Genomic DNA, 19,485 nt, shown 5'->3' with positions numbered 1-19,485 from the left:
CAGTCCTTCAAAACGTCGGCATTTCATGTTCTGTCTGAGTATGATGGATTCTTTCGACTTCAGGGAAGACCCGAGTCAATGCATAATGATGCATTCATGGGTCAAAGTTACTTTTGCTGACTCATGCACAAAAATTTCTCATATTATGTGAGCTTATATCGCCACTTGTACCACTGCAATATTTAGGGAGAACTGGGAACTTGGAAGTCTTCAATGCAAAGGAAAATTTTTAATGGTGACGGGTTGATGCATTCAACAGAAAATTCGAGTGGATTTTATAATGTCATTGTAACTCAAGCTGCCAGTTTGTCTATGTTGCTCTCAGTTTCTGACAAGTATCTCCAAAACTGGGGAAATTTGAACCACAATGTGGTCATTGACTAAAAAGCAAGCTGTTGTACGTAGATTACAACTTAAGGAACTTGCACTATAAATGCCATGATCTTTTGCGATGATTTTTAATGAATAGGAAAGAAGTTTAACTAATGTTAAAACCAGAAAGGAATTTTGAGTTCAGGGTGTTAATGATTAAGTGGCCGATCCTCGTGATCAACAAAAGTTTTGCTCAAAAACCCATAAAGTAATCACTGTTCCAATTTTCCACTTTCCTATGAGTAAAAAATGATGGGTAATGAATCCTACGAGAACACATAGTTGTGACATTCAACAAAAGTGGAATTTACTGGCATTTCTGGCGATGTTTTAGGGTTAGAAGTGAATCTGTGAAAATACGAACGCCGGATGTTTTGGAGCGCACGTTGATCAAAGACAGGTAGAAAAAAGGACTGCCTACTTTTTGACGTACAGTGCGTAGCCGTTCGCAGATCAGTTGCTCGCCTAATTTTTTGAAGATACATATGTTTCATCAGTACCTAACACATTGCTCCCGCAAATAAAAGCTTGCATCGGTAATTTTCCAACACACAGAACTTTTCACCAGAGGAGCAGACGACACTTTGATGAAGCTTTGTGTATCGGGATGTATGCACAGTAACCTGAGCTACAAAGACTACTGCATGCTAAAATTTAACCGCACAAATAACAATTCAAGCTATGCAGTTAGCATAGGTTTTAAATAAAAGATGCAAAAAAGTATGTTGGCAACTTAAGGTGCGTGAGAAGCGGTCTCGGTTAACACAGATAATTTATTATTCAAACGCATTAGCTTTGCATCGCCTAAAAGCTTTCCTCTAAATGAAAGAAAAACTAACCTACACAGGCAGAATATGCATTGCCGACGTGTAGAGAAGCCGCGGGGCCACCAGTAAGGCTCGGTCGCCATGCCGCTGGGAGGAAGTACAACGACAGTGACCTTTAGTGCCGGCGCAACCACAAGTAAAGTTTAACAAACAATAGAAGTATTATTGCTATAAGTTTAAGGGTATTTCAACAATTTAACTCACTAATGTGTAAATATTGGAGATTTTAATTCTTTCATTGAAAAGATCATCTTTTCATTCAGCTTAGCAAATGCGACTTTTCATACAGAGAAGGGAGAAGTAGGTATTATCTTATCTCTAAGTCTGTTTATGTATAACCACTTTATTGTCAAAGGAATAAACCTAATGACTTAGGCTGTGGAGCTTTCGGAGGAGCCAAAAATTTCCCACCTCACTTTAACAGAAAGGCTGACCATCTGCCCAAAGAACCTCATTCGTTTTATTTATAAACTAAACACATTCTGAACTAAACAAACATTCCCATTAAATTTAAGCTGAAGTCAAAGTTTCCCCCTTTAAACATTTTTATCTTTGCCTTCTGATCTTGAACCACTAAGACAGATAATTTTAAAGGCAGACATTTGTAAAAATATGTGTTTTAATTTAGTCTCACAAAGATGTAGCCTATACTCTTTCCTTTACCGCCTTAATCTGGAAACAAGGTGATGAAATTCATAAGATCCCCATTTAAAACTAATGGGGTGTGCCCTTGTCCGATTTTTTTAAACCGCTAGGGACAAATACCCGAAAAGCTGCTATCATCACTAAAGCGTCAGCCTTATACCTCAAAGCATTTTACCAACTGACGTATCTCATTTCGTCTATAGCTATCGATTTAGACTCTAAAAAGCTGCTAAAATGGACAAAGAGCACCTCAAAAGTGTTATTTGTCTTTGCAATGAAGTCGAGCGGGTTTCAGTCGAAGTCACTCGGCGGATAAAAAATTCTCATTTAAGCTCTATGCCAGTGTACTCGATTCATCCACGCAACGTAAAATGTGGCGCAGCATGCTACAATTTGTTCTCTGCTTATTTAGATCTGTTTGGCGTTACAAAACCTATCAATAGTATATGAGTTCAATGTTTAGTGCGAGAACCGGAAAAGAATGCAATTAGTCATAAAATATTCACAGAAGTTTAAAAACTTGGAGAGTTAAATATCCTCAGTTAAATGTTGAGACAAAAGGGACTTCCACTACCATCCTCCAGCATAAATAAATCACGGTTTTTAAGAACCTCTAATTGATAATCTTCAAAAACACGGCGCTCTCTCTCACTTCCCAGGAGGGGAGTTTTTTAGACCCCTTTAAACGATAACAGGAAATTTGCCATCAAATATTCGTTACTTGAATGTGGAAAATGTGCCCTAATGATTTAGCAATAACTTCTGTATATTTATGAGCTTCTGCTTTCCAATCTCAATCTTTCGAGAGCTCAATGTAAATGAAATGCGTTGTTCATTGACCGTGTGTTTAATTTGCGTGGATTTTGGCTGGTGGATTAAATAGATTGAGTAGAATATTCTCGTGGATGAAAATATTTCTACGCATAGTCGTAGTGAAACCTTATCCATGACTTTTCGAAATAGCGTCGAGATAAAGAGGAGACTTCGCAAAGGATGCCTGTGAACTTGGTGCTAAAATACTTCTAAGGATATTTTGACATTTTGTTTTTGACTTCCACAAGATTGGCAATCTCATGGAATTTTTATGAAGCAATATATAGACATTTTAGCACCACCCCAAGGTCCAAGTTTGACTTGTATCCTACTCTTGCAATACAGGATAGTCAGAAACCAGTAATTCCGACGGTAGGCCATTTTCTCTGCGAATGCATAATCTTCAACTATGTTTTGACCAAGAAATTCTTTATAAGAACATCAAAAACTATGTTCATACCTGATAAAATACTAATGATTTGCATCTACTTACTAAGGTTTTACAAATAAACTCATGAAACTATAACACAGCATCCAATTTTGTTTCTTCCGACAGCGATCAACATAAATAAAGGAGGCAAGAAAACTTGGTACGGCTTATTGCGGTAGGGATCAAAGAAAACTATGAACAGAGCGTGGTTATTTTTACGTGCTGAAGCAGTGTTACTTTTGCGAATAAATAAGGCGTTTAAGGGAGTGAGAATAACATACGTAAGCGTCAACAGAGAAGCCAGACATACAGTTAGCTTTATTAGTAAGAAGCTGACTTACAGTTATTACTTAAGCACAAAATCCTGCACACAAACAAATGCAATAACTTCATTATATGTTACAAGCTATCATTCTAAGCATTGCATCATTTGAAAATAGGAAATTTCTACTACTTGTTGAACCCGACAAACATCTTTGATGTTGAAATGGTTCCATACCACCGTATCAAAGCGTACAAAGTCGTGTCATGAACAACCGACCATGAAATCGAAGTTTAAAAGGAAAACGCTACTAATGTTATGAATGTGTAGAGTGGAATAATTATCAAATCTTTCCAAAGTAAGAAACGGCAACGCTGACTGTCAGAGAGAAAACGGGTGCATGAGATCTCAGATAATTACTGCACCATCTTGTTCTGTACAACTTACAACAATAATGTATGGTATTTGGAATAATGACAAACACCTAAATGGTGGTTTTTTGGACTTTGGGATTACGCAACCACTTTCTATTCTAATTATTTAATTGCACCATTTTGTAGGATAATTCTTCCAAATGTGAATTGTCTTCATCTATTGGCTAATAGTAAAATCCATTGTTTGAAGCTGAGATAAGCATCCAATGTCTTCTTTAAGTGGTAAAAGCAGTGGTTTTCTGAAATATGGGTTGGCACGCAGTGCCAACATGTCAGGGATATCAAAAACTCGTTACGACTTGAGTGTGGCATTTGTGACAGGATTATTTGTTTAACTCTTCGTTTTATTTCCACGAGCACTTAAGACTCTGTCATTACACTCTTACTGAGCGGCATGGCCTTTGGGCAATGCCAGTTGTCCCCCAACCCATCTGTACATCGAGAATTCACTATCTCGCTTAGGATTGTAACTTCTTTCGTCTTTGAGGCAGTCTCGGGGAGCTATATCTTCGCCATTTGCGACAGGAAATCTGGCGTGTACTTGGACTAGGTGGCCGTGCATTCCAGAGGCGTGTAGAACATCGAATGTGGCGCTCTCAGCCTACCAGCAACATGGAGTGTAAAACGCTTCAAGTTTTTACAGCTCAGAATGGACACGATCTCCATTTGACCACACACTGCTCAGTCAATCAGTGCATCTTTTACTATAGGCTCATGTCTTCTTTTGCCTTCAGGAAAGTGTTCGGGTGCTACAACATCTCCAAGGCGACTGCATCTGTGAGCAATTATATCTGAATGTAAAATCCCACGATTAGGTGTGGTCATAGTTGGAAGAGGATGAAAAAGAAAGAATGACTTATAGGAATTGTCTTTGTCGATTGCAGCAAAAAAATGAATCGTGTTTACCTGGATTGTAGGCTGTTAGATTTGAAGTGTAAATTCAACTGCGCTAATCAGGAAATGGGAAAATAGGTACGATTCAAGTAAACTTAACTTCTGTGACTTGTGGTTATAAGTTAAATCTACTAAAAGCACTGTTAAACTAAAATTTTTTAAATTATGATTTCGTTTTGACTTAACTTTTTGTGTGGAGTCTAGGGAAAAATTTGCATTATTTTTACGGTTTTGAGGAAAATTGAAAAAGTTTGGTGTCTATTTGATACAAATTTTTGCATCGTAATCAGTCGTGTGTTCTATTTTATGCTCTGCTGTAAATGAGGAAAAGAATTCTCCTTTTTGTAGGCAATAAAGTTGACTAGTTCATCAGTGGTAAACTGCATTTGGTGAAGACTTTTCTCTGGGCTCTTCAATTCATAAATACGCCCGTTATATATGATGTTGGAGTCTGGATAGACTAAAGCACCTCTCCGTGTACTTTGCGATTTTTAAGTGCCCCAAGGTAAAGGCCATGTTCACTTAAAAGGTTTTTAGTTTTTATAAAAAATAAGCCTAATCTTATCACAAGAAGTCCTGTTGAAATGTATGATTGTAATAGGCTCAATATATCTCTCTTGCACCCCTCCCTTCACACCCTTGGAAGGAATAGACGAACTGGATGAGGACATGCTTCAGATATCTCGGTTAAGCATGTTTCGGGTAAGTATACTTCTCGGGGCCAATGGTGCCCATCCGATCCATCACGAGGTTCAGATTTACTGACTCCTCTTGCCACAAATGTACATCCTAACATGCACGTTTTACAGATCAAATCCTGCCAAGACGATTATTCAACAGCATAAACTATCAAGACAGTAGATTATACCCATCCTCATACTTTAATTCGTCTTGCTTGAAACTATATAACATGTGGATGTTGATAACATGTGAAATTCCAGCATGTAAGCATTGAGGATTGAACATTTTTTTGTTGTGATTTTGCCTAAAAACAACAATTTTTGATAATCTGTGAACTCGGAGAAGCATTACACAGAAGTCACCGCCTAGTTGAATGGACCTCTGATCACTTATGTCAAAATGTGAAGTTAATGATTAGGTATAATTGAAAGGAAGAATGGCTTTCATGAATCATGTTTGCAATCTGCAATAAGAGGACGATGCTTGTTTACTGGAAGTTTAAGCTATTAGGTCTAGAGTGTATACTTAACAGTATTTGCAAGAAAATGTGCAATCCTATGGATTCATACAAACTTGATTTCATTACTTTGTTGTTATAACTTCAGCATATTACGGAATTCTGTTGGATTTCAGATTTTTCTAAGCTCTCGACTTTACACATGATCCATCTTCATTTTGAGCATTTTATCGACTGACTTTTCTGCAAAGATCCTGCTGAAATCTTTTGCTTCATTGTTACTGTTTCCGGGAATGTTGAAGACTTTATCACATTCATTTGTTCTAAACCCTAGACTGTAAAGGTGCATCACAATTGATCGTATGACGTATTTCATGCCCCAATGTAACCGAAGTAAAAAATGCCTCTTTCTAGACATTAGTGTTGATTAGGCCATCAGTGGTAAGCTGTAGTTCATGGTGGCGACGTGGTCCTAGATCCTTTCATTTATAAATATCCCTGTTATGCTGCAATACTTTGATAATACATTTAACTCTTCGCTTTGGTTTCGCGAGCATTTAAGGCACTCTGACCTCTGGGTTATGCCGGTAGCCCTCTCTAGCCACTCTCTATTTTGGCTATGCATTTCTAGCCCTAGTACTGTGCCCTCTTTCGTCTTCAGGAAAGACTCAGGTGCTACACTGGTGGCAGTGGGAAGCAATTTCCATCCGAATAAACAAACTCCCGGAGGATGGGAAAAGCTGTGAGTGCCCCCTAGAAGAAGGGCTAAAAATTACGTCTGCCGTCGGTAACTTCCCTAGTCCCGTGTTTCTATGGGAACGATTTTAACAACTAAAGCGACGCTACCACTAAACTATTTAAAAGCTTGTTATAGAGATGTTTACAGCACTTATGTGAAATGTCAATTAAGTGAACACGCAATACCTCCTCCATCTCTCTACTAACTGGATCGAACCCATATGGATATATCTGGGCAGTAGTAAAGCCAAGACAAAATAGCAAGGTGAAATAAGCGTAAAACTGTATTTCCGAGAAGCTATTTTAAACACCGTCTTTTATTAAATGACCTTTTAGGCCAATGTTTTAAGGACTAACGATGTATGTAAGAGATGTCGTGCACATTCTCCCTTCCCCCAGTACAGTTCCCAAACAGGCAAAAAATCTAGATCCAGTGGATTTGTTAAGAGAAATAAGCGACGCTGCAGTCTGGTATCTTTTCAATTGCCCGCAAACTCGATAACTGATGCGCTTGTGATGGTCCACTCGGGAGGGTGACCGAGAGGAATACCAGGGGCGACACTAAAAAGGCTATGCAGTACTTTGACTGTTCGTTTATCTCTTCGCTTTGGGATCATGGACGCAGAAGGGTCCACCTTTGCGCTTCCGCTGGGGCATGGCCTTCGTGTCATGTCAGCAGTCCCCAGCATTTCTATACGTCAGCAATGTATAGTTTACGCTAGTATTATGACTTCTTTCCTCTTAAAAAGACTCGGGGCGCTAAATATCCTTTGATAAAGTTTGCACAAGCTAAAGCACTCCTCTGTGTGCTCTTACATGATTTGCAGAATGTGCTTTGTCAAAGTTGTATTTATTTGAACGTATTTAATACCCACAAAAATACGCCTAATCTTATAACTGGAAATTTTATCGGGAAGTGTGACATTCCGTTTGTTCCGAAGCTACCATTTACGAGTTTATTTATATAATATTCATGCTTTTATCAACGAATCAACATTCTCAGTTAAGCAAGTAAGCAATCATTCCACCATATTGGTCAAAGGAAAAGTACCACCGAGCCGCAATTAAATGTGTTCGGATATGTAATGAAACGGAAACGATGGGTGGTTTCCTTATTATATTTTAACCTCAAATGAAAACAAATAAGCGAAAGCATTAAGAGCGAATAAGCTATTACGAAACCCACAACCAGATCCACTTTTTACCCAGGCCGTAGAAATTCAACATCTATGCCCTGTTTGCCTTCAGTGGATGACTAGTAAACAATAAGGAAGAGGTTTCTGGGCCACTTAGCTGACTTGATTTTATTTCACCGCTTAAATCGTTGAAGCACCGTAACAAAAATTGGTTGAACTCTGTTTCGAAAAGCTTCCTAGTCAAAAGAAACTGCCATCACAAGTGCGAAAGTCTCTTGGGCAGGATTAGTCATAAGTGCTGCCAAAATACACTCTGGCTACTGATGAAATAAAACAAAGAAAATAAAACCGAACGCCAATCTTTCACATCAAGCGCACTTAATGAGTAAAATAACAGAAGCCAAACCAATTGTTACTAATCCAAAAAACCACTTTATAACTCCTTGAAGGATGTAAACGTAAATGTTACCTCAATGATTTCGCATACAACTTCTAACTGTGTTGGCTTTTTGGCAGTAGACTACGGATTAACACCGGCGAAAGCATCTACAGTTTCACGAATGAAATCTAGACTATCCTGTTCTACTCGGCTAATATCTTAACCTCTACGTTAACAGTAAGGTATAATGTAAGTTTGGGGTGTTTGATCCAATTAACCTCCTGTAAAAGCCTTCCGGTGAAAAATGGAGATAATTACTTGCGTAAGAGACTTTGGGCCTATTTAGACCAATTTTCAAGGTCTGAAACAGTTTTAACTTCCGACTACTTTCTGCATTTAGTGGTAGCTTTGTGCCATAATAAAAACAAAGATTACCTTACAGATTTGGTCGGGGCATTTACTTACTGCGTGCCATGCAGACTAAAGCCACTGGAGGGCGTGCATAATCCTGACCTATGTGAAGAGAACTGAGGTTTAATGTCTTGTAAATAAATTCAGGGGAAAGCACCATCTCCAACTCGAAACAGGATAATGCGAATACGCAAAATATACGTGGGAGTGGAAGCAATTGGTGCACAATTTCATTTTTGACGCTAATAATTAGGCACAGCTCCTGCTTTAAAAATCCTTCCAGCAATAGATACGCTTCATAAAACAAAAGGACCATAAGATTCAAAATGCCTTTAAAAAATCTTAACCTTAAGCCAATATTGAGGTCCAATTACCTGGTCAGACTAAGGTACTAAAATAGTAGAAAAGTGTTTTCAGAAATTTGGAGAAAAAAATTTTGTCTTTTGCAACTTTCATGGAACCCATTTGCTTTGAAAACAAGAACAACACTGGCTGCGAGCGGTCAGGGATTGAAAATGAGGGCTGATATGACTGGAATGATTAAACAGAGGCTACTTATTCAAATTTCTCGAATCTTTTTAGATAAAAACATCAAGATTAGATGTTATTAGTATTTTCGATTTGTAACAGAATGGAAATCCAACCCAATTCTTTCACTGTACTGCTTCCTGTTGCAAATTTCAAGGTTGCGGAGTTTGGAATTCACAAAAACTTTTAAGGACAGAAAAAATGGCTGTTCTTTCATTATTGCTTTAAAATAAACTGTTCTAAGTGAATTGACGAAGGACCCAGGCCCAAATCCAATATATCTAAATAACACACCATCCTACGAAACGAAACCAAAAGGAGAAAAATTCTATCTTCATACCAAAACTATCCAGCAGTGTCTTGAGGAAGGTGACTAAAGTGGTCGCGAGTCTAGAGAAAAAAACGCAAACCACTCTTGTACACCCGCTGCAAGAACTGGTGGACAAAAAGTTCAAAGGAGGGACAACAGTTGTCAGCTGGAGCTTTTGGCAAAAATCTTGGCACTGTCTTCCAACATTTCTTTCCTGCTTATTGCAGAGGTGATATGACTGGTGACTTGATCACTTCCATACCACATTAACACAGCAAATAATGTTAAGAGAGAAAGCATTGCCTATTTAAAACTTTTACTCTTTATGGACTAGCCTACACAGAAATAATCCTCAAATTTAAATAATATTTTAACAATTAATAGCTATATCTTCCAAATCATGTTGCATTGATGTGTTGGGTCTGCGTTTGACCACAAATAAGGTCATAATGAGGTCGAAAACGCTGCTAACGACTGTCCTGTCTCCTAAACTGACCTACCTTCATTAAACTTTTTAAAAGGGAGACGGAAATTTCACTAAGTCACCAGTGCCGTGTCTTCGTGTGCGGTGGATCCTAGAGAAGGGCAAGAGTTTTAGCCTACAGTACATTAATGAGTAAAAATGAATAGTGCTTATGCCAAGATCAGATCTTTTCATAACGTCTTAAATAACTTATTTACACAAACTGCCAAATCTGTGGATTAGAAGCTTCTGTAGTAATCCCAGAAATTCTTATTGTGTTTCTTCCTTGACTCTAAATTGAAGGACCACCGTTTTTCCTGTTGTAAAACATCAAATTGACGCCCAAGTAACGCTGGAAGGTTAAAGGACAATATAGTACATTTTGCATGGGTGCCTTGATCCTTTAAAATTACTTAAATAGAGTCTGTGTGAGTAAATTTGACAACCTCGTGATAATAGGCATTACAAAAGTTGGGAGATCAAAGGAGTCATGACTAAATTCAGCTATTTTAAGTTGGATTTGTAACCTAAACAGCCAACTTACCTTTCCATTTCGGGTTCCACAATGGTAGCCACGTTAACAATCTGAAGTCCACTGATTTGGAAAAACAGTCTAACAGAGGCGGTGGCACGTGTGTTTCGTGGGTTGCAGCAAAAGTCAGTTGTTGGTATTCAGGAAGGGGAGTTACATACTCCTTAGACATCTGGAAATGAAGATTAATGGATCAGAGTCTCATCAGTACTCATAAAAACAAATGAGAATAACTAACTTGGCGAGGTTAATTGGGACAAGTGGCACGATAGCATCAACAGTGGAAATTGTCTGCAAAGAAACACAATGAAGACGCATTTTTTCGAATAAAAAGTTGTCACTAACATTGTTCCATACTTTTGGGACATTAACGTTTAAACTCTCCTCTTTTTTCGTCATAATGGTAACAAATGATTAGTTGAGTTGATAATATAAAACGGTAGAGTAAAATCTCTTGATGCCTGTAAGAAGCTAGCATAATAGGTTCGCAAAGAGACTGTAAGAAACAAGGCAATAAAAACAAAAGATAAATTTTGACTATTTAACACAGGATTGACTAGTCACCGTTAAATTCCAGCCCATTAATTTTGGAATCAATCTGAAGAATGCAAAGTCCCTCGTTGCACCTCGTTGCAGGTGATCGTCAAAGTCAAAGGCATCGCTGCGCATGTTGTCAGCACGGTTGAGTAGCATTCCAGAACACAAATATACTTCTACTTTCGCAATTTTTGTTTAAGTTACATATTCTCGATTTGAGTTAAAAAAGTTGGAGTGCTACCATCAGCGAGTAATTAGGTTTGGATGTGGCTTTTTAGCTGTGGAGTTAACTGAACGCACAACTTCCCTTCACAAAAGCCAGAAAGCTTTATTTTCACTCTGTGATTTTATCAGTATGACAAAACGACAAAATCACTTGGCCTATTGCACGCAAATAGCCGAGCTAAACACATAAAATTACCAGAGAACCAGGAGATTAAAAATAACCACTTTTACCTGCTGTTCGAGGAGTTTGAATAGGTAGGTGGGACTCAGGAGGAGAGGAAGCAAAATGCTCTCTAACTGAAAGTTAAAATTGCTATAAAATCAACTGTTTTTAGTACTTTTGTCAAATTTAAATGGAAGAATTGCACTTATTTCTACTTATGCTTCAAAATTCTATAATGTAACCATCAGTGGTAACTATCAGATTATATTTTCCATCCCTTTTGAGATAGACTTTATAGTTCACCAGAAGAGTAAGACTTTGCACTGCTTAAAATTGTTCATTTTTAAGATTTTGTCATTAAAACAATTGCAAAGCTCGAGTAACCCTGCTATCTTACCTTTATTAAATTATTTTACCCGGATAATGATTCATGTCTTCTTGTGAACCCAACACAAATTCTCCGACCGTGATAAATGGCGGTCTTGGAGAACACAATCTTTAAACTGCAATGAAATGTAGTCCGACCGATTTATGATGTATGATTGTGGCGAAAAAATTAATTGGCTTTTTGTCTTCCTAGCCCCTGTGACGGGCTGCACTTTTTCGAGGCAAGCCATTTTGGTAACCTCGGGGCGGCAGATGAATCAAATTTGTCAATTTGGAGGAAAAACGGAGTCACTAAATTTTGCCTTGTGCGGTTAATCCAGTGTAAAGTTAAAAAAGTAAAATTAATTGACTCCTTCCGCCCCCATCATATTTTCACCCCTAAATTGTACCTTCAAAGAGGCACATGGCGTTGATGATCAGCAACAAATTGCATTCCCTGAAACATGTAGCTCCGGTTTATGAGTGTTAATGCAGATCCATACGAACAGAATTTTGAAAATCAAACGCGCTAAAAGTAGGTGGTTGATGAAAGGGTTTTGGATAAAGGCTAAATATAGTGATTGAGGTAATCGTTTTTTTCATAACTTAACCATTATTCGCTTTATTTTTATAGACTCCACAAGTAGTTTGCTTTCGCCTTTGATTGACTTGGGGATGAGCGCTGACCAGCCAATCAAGTCGGTGAGGGGCAAAATAGCAATAATAAAGCCGACCAAACCCATTCCGTGACGGACCGGGATGGTAATCAGAGCACAACACCACTCAGACACAGAAACTTAGTGGCAGAGACTGGAAGGCGGATAACGGGAATAATGTTTAAACATTAGAATTATGCATCTGGAACTGCCGCTGGAGTCGGGGAACACTGCGGCTTGATGACTGGTGCCGACTCACTCGCTTTAATAAGAAGGAGTTTAATAAGAAGGTCGGTAATACCTCACTGCGCACGAAATCAACCCAAGTTTAAACACTATCGCACCACGTGTCTGGATTACCTCATTAAACTGAAGCACAACGTATAATTATATTTTTCTCTTCTGTTCCTTTCCCATTTGCCCTTTTTATCAAGGCTCATTTGGTCACAGATCTTTTGTCCAAAGGAGCCTTTACAATTATGCATATTTGCATTCGAAAACAAATTAATGAGTACATTTGAGAATACCTGATATTAAAGCAAACATTGCTTATGGAGAACAAAGTGCTTTTCTTTCCTTCGCTTCCAAGCAGGATAGAATTCTACTAGGGTAGTAAAATGATTACTTGTGCTGGACTGATAACATGAAAATACTCCCTTCAAAAAGCACGACTCCCTATTAAGTAACTTCAATGTTTCAGCACATAAACAGGGTTTTTCAGTTGCATATTTAAAGTGAAAATGGGTAAAGCAAATAATAACTAAATTACGCTGTCAAAATCTGCTTGAGCTATAATACCTCTTTTTACTTTTGGTAAATGGAATGTTGAGTTGTTGAAAGTCGACCTTGATCATAGTCACATACCTCCTATTTTCGTTTGCTTTGCCGAATGGAAAAGTTAGAATATTCTATGTGGGTTTGAAGCATGCTCAAAAGGCACAAAAAGTAAAATTTATCTGTCCACTATTGAAAATGACCAATGTTACAATTTCTGGCAAAGTTGAATGGGGAAAAAGGTAGAAAATATTGCTACACACTCATCGGCTTTGGTTTTACCATAAACTGGCATTGCCAGTTATCTACCATTGCCGACGGTTAAAATATTTCAGAGGGTAATGCGATCATGCGTAGTTTGGTGTTTGAGGCTAGAAGGAGTCAAATGCCTTGCTCTCAAAACTCGTCCTCACATGGCAAAGTGGAACCCCTTGTGAACAACTGAATGATTCTCCATCTTTGAAACTACAATTTATGGAGAAAGTTTCTCAGTGAGTATTCTTGTTATGCCCCACTGCCTCTCAAATGGACACCCTGCCTTGGAGATAAACCAGTTTGATGCAGGATTATAAAAGCAGAGTGTTTTGAACCCGAACGAAATTATTTCGATAATTTTAGCGAATGTCAGATATAGCTAAGTTTGGTTCTATTTAGGATGCTGTTAGGAAGAGGTTGATTGTTATTAACGTTGACCATAAATACCGCTCGAATTCTGTGGCAGAAGTTATTTCCTTCGAAGTTAATCTACGCTCTTAAGTGTCGAATGATAGCTAGTAACTTTGGTCAGGTCTGAACACCTTTCCAGAAAGACCTCCAGCTGAATTGCGAACTCGCCATCTTACCTGTATCCGAATTGAAGTAAAATTGCTAACTTGATTGCATAAATAAACTGAAACCTTGTAAAAGTAAAGGAATGTTCACCTTTTAATAGAAAATCTTACTCTCAGCTATCCAATTTGCACAAGTTAAATATGCGGGATGTGGACTGCTGTTTTTTGCATAGTGAGGTTAAGTCGCGTCCAAAAAGGTTTCATTTGTTGCCTTAAAACTCTCCTGGCTACTTTTTAATACAGTATTTATTTCTGTGTGTCAAGAGGCTGCATCTATTTACCTCTTCAGAGCCCTCTGTGATGTTAAATGTCCTGCAGGACACCAAAGTCGAGACCAAAAGGGCAAGGCTTCAGTGATTGAGGTTACGATGAAATTTCGGCCCTCGCACCGATATGAAGAAATTGCGGTCACCTTTAGACTCAGAGTATTCACTTTTCTCTTTCGATCTAATTCATTTAAAACGACTGTAATGAAACTCTAATCTGTGTATGATCTACCAGAGATCCTACAAATTAATGTCAACTGCCGATAACACTTCCCCACTCTCCGCCTTTAATGTACCAAGCTCAAACTTCAAGGTTTATCTTTTATTATTTTTCCAGTGAGCCCCCTTAAATTGTTCCATTGTATTCATTTGAAAAATTATTTTAATCATAGCCCCACGATTTTTCATAGCGTATCACCGCTTAGTTATGTTGGTCTGATCTAACCCTGTAAATACTCCCTTTTGCAACAATTTCCTTAAATCTGCCGCACTTTCACCAACCATGGAACTAATTTACACAATTTTATTTTGTGGTTAATTTTTTTGTAGTGGAATTTATGGTAGAGACAAATAGAATACCCGGTTACGGTAAAAAACTTGAAACGAAATCGGGGTGATCATGACAAGCTACAACGCTCTTCACAATCTATGGACTGATTTGTGCATTAAATTCAGTAACACTAAGCCCGCATTTTACAAAGGGAATATGGTTTGGTAATCTGATCGAAAATGCATTGGATACTTGCTGATATGATCTTTTTTCATAAGTACGAGCATATCGTTAATCAGCAGCATCTTACCCTAATGGGGATCGACTGCTGAGTCGACTCGTCAAATTGACTGATGATCAAATCTATCCACCTGCATTCGTTACGAGTGCCTAAATCTGATGCAATTCTTGAGTGCTAGGTATTTTCAAAATCGCCATGGCTATGACTCCCAATGCACCATGAGTGAATGAGTGTGACAGCCCTCCTAGCGGCATATCGGTAATTGTCCTTTGCACAAGCATTTAAGGCTAATTACTCCTCAACCTCCTGTCACCTTTTCTTGTATTCCACAACGCCTTGACCAATCAGATTGTGCTGACCTTGGAACCACTCAAAGTTGGATATTGTGGTCAGCCAATGAAAATGTAGTTTCACACGTGTGTAGACGTAAGCTAATAGGCGGTGAAACATTGTCTCCGCATCTCACACCCAAGCTTTCCTCTCCTTTTCAATACAACTTCTGGGAAGTATTTAGGATTATAGCCAGTAAGTGCAACAAAGACGCTTTAAAATTTGATCTTTGTGGCAGGTTCAGAGATCTGTAGCTGAGTTTCGGTTTAAGACATTATTTTTTGTTGATGCGCCTTTGTGATTAATCACTCAAAAGCCAATGCTTTTAGAATTATGCAAGCTGCTTTTGAATGTGAAAACTGAATATCTTTACACAGCTATTGACCTTTTCGTTAAGATGCCCAATCCTGCTCACCAAAATTTGTTGTGTCAGTTCAGTAATCGTTAATATTCGTATTATGTAAATATTGAAAATACGAACTGGAACTGGGAAACGTCGGGTGAGAACCATACATTGAGCAGCACATCTGAGGCTTTTTATAAGATCATAACTTTAAATTATGCAGATAAGCAAAGATGGTTCCCCATCGTCTATCATGGTGGCGTCGGAAGCAGTAGCAACATTGTTTTCAACACTTCAGGCATCTATTCGGTTATTTGCTTAAAGTTGCCACGAAACTGTAGTTGTTTAGCTGGCACTAATCTCATTTATTTTAAGTACCTAGCCACCATGTTCGGGACACACATTCTTAAATTCACTTTTTAGAAAACTGCCTGCATTCCTATTTTTAGGCTTTCTAGGCCATTTGCTGTAAAAAGTATTTTGGAAGGTGAAGTCATTACTTTTGAACTCTTTAGACTCCAATACAGCTGAGGCATTTGGCCGTTAAGTAAAGGTCAAACCGAAAAATATCACAGCTATGTATAGTTACTTACTTTTGGCTTTGTTATTCCTATTTTGATAGTAACGCCTTTATTTGTTCCTTATTGTTGCACAAAAATACCTTTTAAGAGACAATGTCAACAACAGCTAATAAATAAGTTGACCAATAGCTCTACTTGTTACAAGTGTCTGGTGGAAGTTGCCCACGGCAGATGATGCTCTATTTACACAGCAAAATGTCAGGACCTCTGACATGAAAACTCCACACGCCCGGTGGCAAACAGTATGCAGTTTAAAAGTGAATCACCTTCCAACATCAAAACTGCAATCTTGTTGAAGTATGAATTGCATACCCCAGCGCCTTCCATACTTCTTGACTAAACAAAGAGCCTTACCGGGGGCAGGCAATGCTGAGGCACTTGCAATACCATCATGAAATTTATTTTCGTAACTCCACATGGCTGAAACACCAAAAATATGCGTCATGAGAAACTTCTTTACATTTTAAAAAGCGGGAATCTCTAATCGGGAAGTCTTTGTGTCTAGAGTCATTAAAGTGCAAACTACTTCAGATTGCATTTTTGAAGCAACAAGCTCTTTACGAAAATGGGATAAGTTATGAATAAGTGCACACCAAACCACAACTTTTGGTATGACTGTGGAGTCGACTTTGAAAAAAGGAAATGCGTTTTAAACTAGCCCTCTTTGTTTGCCTGTTTTAATTAGTTTTGATAGTATTAAGAATATTGACTACACTGTCACTAAATTAGCTTGATCTTGAAAAGTTACTTCCTTTCAAACGGTTGTTGCTTTTCTTAATTCAACTGAAAAACTGCTCAAGGCGACAGTCGCTTTACGAAGAAGTACATCAGTCCATTCACATTTGTGTCGGGACTTTACAATTTGTTGCGCAACAATGCAGGTAATATCTGCTAAGAGATCTGTAGACAAGACATGCGTTTGTCGTTGCTAAAAAGGTGATTTTCCTCCAGATTGGGCAAGACGGACACAAAGACAGCTGTTTCAATGGAACCTCCTCCGCGCTGTGTAGTAATGCTTTTCGGACAGCAAATGTTTATTACACATTGTGCTTAGTCACCAAAATTTTAAATTTTTCCTGCACTATCTTAATTGGCATGAATGCGTGCCATTTCAGAATGGTTAAACAGGCGTTCTTCATTAAATTGGCTCAATGTGAGGTGAGATTGATCGAATTGAGTGGTACCTACCACTTCGAGGACTGAAACCATTCACTTGGCCTGACTACCTATGCATTTAACTCATTTTCGGCCGATTTGGTTTTCTTTTCCTTTTTTTTTCTATCTTGGTGTGAGTTGAAGCAAATTCACCAGACACATGCAGCTTTTCGGCGTTAGTCACCCAACCCTTGGGACAATGCAAAAATAGCTGGTCATATTGTTGTATCAGTCCGATACACTCCCACTACTCGAATACTGGTGAAATGGCGTTGCGTTCTGGACTAATATTCCGCAGTAGAACAAGTTAGAGGGCATTCCCCAGAACCAGGTTCATTCGTTACACGAGCAACCTCTATAAAAGAATTGGTTGACATCTGACAAGCTGGACATGAATTTACCTTAGGACACTGTATTTTTAAAACAAGCAAAATGAGGGTGGTAAAATGCATTTTTACAATGTGGGCAACGGGAACATTTCTTTGTCGTTTGGCTTTTGGTCGAGGAGCCGAATGATTTGATAAACAATGAATTTCAACAATGCGGTATTTGAGGTAACTGGCGGAATTTTTTTATTGTCTTGGGAACGGCCTGCTTTTTTGGCATGTAGGGCTTCTGGTTGATTGGATCACTTCTCACGTGTACCAGAAGGTAGCTTCTTGTGCGTCTAAGACACATCCATAACCGCACGCGCCCTCACAAACATTAATTACAGTTAGCCGTGAGCGCGAAATGGGTTAAGTGTCCATTTAAAGAGTGTCTCCGTGGCCATTGGCGTGGGGATACCATTCGTTGGGGGCGGCGTGGCGTGGAGTAAGGATAGGGTTGGAGGCGGGACGCAAAGCGCTGTGCCGCTCAGCCGAAGGCGTGAGTCATTCTTCAGCCGAGAAGTGGATGTATGGAAGGGAAGGAGCATGACCAACTGCTAAATACACATACGCACATGCACGGATACAAGGCTTCAGTGCCGGCTTACATAACATGGTGCGCAAAGGGCAGTTTTTCTTGCCCCATCCTTGTCTGACGGCTTTGAACAGCTGCTTCCTGACGCGGCGGAAGGTATTTCACTCTCGCAGTTCTTGTGCCCCTGCACGCGAATACTGGGAACGAGTAAGCAAACGGAACAGCAAGAAAGCAGCAAAATCCTACCTTGCAAAGCTGTCATAACACTGCCTATAAAGGTGTAATGATGCAACAACGTTGTCTGTGTGCTTCTTCTTTTATTGCTATGCTTCCGCTAAAGGCTGCCAAAAGAGACAAATTGGGTCCCCTTGCACAATATGCTAAAATAATTCATTTGTTAGGTTAAAGTGTTTCTCCTCTGTCTTGATTGGTTGGACTTTACATTTTTTTTCTAGCACTTAGTGTTAAATATACGAACTCCCATTTACATTTGAGGGATGACTCTTTTTGAGTGTGGTGACGATTTAGATCTTAAATATCGCATTTAAGACTGACATACGCCAACTGTACAAGACAAAAATGGGTATGTCCCTACTGTTATTTGGCGGTGTGAACTAGTCTTTACACCAAATACCGATTTCAGAATTAAATGACGAGGAAAATTTCATTTTGAAGTAATTTTTTTACGTAATTGTTTAGCTACTCTTACCACCTTTAAATCTGAGAAAGGCAAAGAATTGCTGGTTTGTTTATTGGTTAGTGAAATTGTAATAAATGGAGCATTTTCTGCGGAACGTGACTTTGTTTTAAATTTACCAATGGCTTACTTCAAAATTGGACTTTCTTTCAAAACGTTTGCAACACTTTTGGCTAATTTTCTTTGGAGAGAAAACCTTGAAATAATTTCGTAATTACATCTACCTGTAATTGCATGGGAGTCAAATAATATTTTTAAGTAACCTCTTATAAAACTTATGATTTGCTTAGCTAGTCAAATCGGGCTACAAAGATTTTCGCTTTGTGGCAAGCAAAATGCGGTTGAAGGGTTTCCATCAAAGTGTGTGCTCAGGATGCATTAGCATTTTTTGCACCGACGTGATTCATTCAGCTAAATTTTAGTCAGTGCTTCTCCAAAACGCAAAAAAACCAACTATTACGCTTTCTTTTGGTATTTGTTTTGTGCTACCTTAAGCTAACTCTGGAATTCGCCAACTGTACAAAGTTGGAGCAGTCATGAGTCTGGGTTGGTGGCTTTTTAACGATGAAGACAACTTTTCGAAGCTCGTTGTTTCGAAGAAGACATCAAAGACAAT

The 19,485-nt window shown here is 38.6% G+C and overlaps 1 protein-coding gene across 1 annotated transcript; it reads right to left on the bottom strand. All coding sequences in view use genetic code 11, as the record gives it.

The window, feature by feature from the left end:
• Positions 1–7,032: 7,032 nt before the first annotated feature.
• On the bottom strand, positions 7,033–10,484 carry EGR_04201 (hypothetical protein; the record flags this gene model as incomplete). Its single annotated transcript, XM_024493450.1, has 2 exons — positions 7,033–7,244; positions 10,325–10,484. 2 exons carry the CDS (start codon positions 10,482–10,484, stop codon positions 7,033–7,035), a joined length of 372 nt encoding a protein of 123 aa, XP_024352151.1.
• Positions 10,485–19,485: the final 9,001 nt, after the last annotated feature.

Source organism: Echinococcus granulosus (assembly GCF_000524195.1).
Source record: "Echinococcus granulosus chromosome Unknown EG_S00025, whole genome shotgun sequence".
NCBI lineage: Eukaryota > Metazoa > Platyhelminthes > Cestoda > Cyclophyllidea > Taeniidae > Echinococcus > Echinococcus granulosus.
This window is presented reverse-complemented; position numbering and strand designations above follow the sequence as displayed.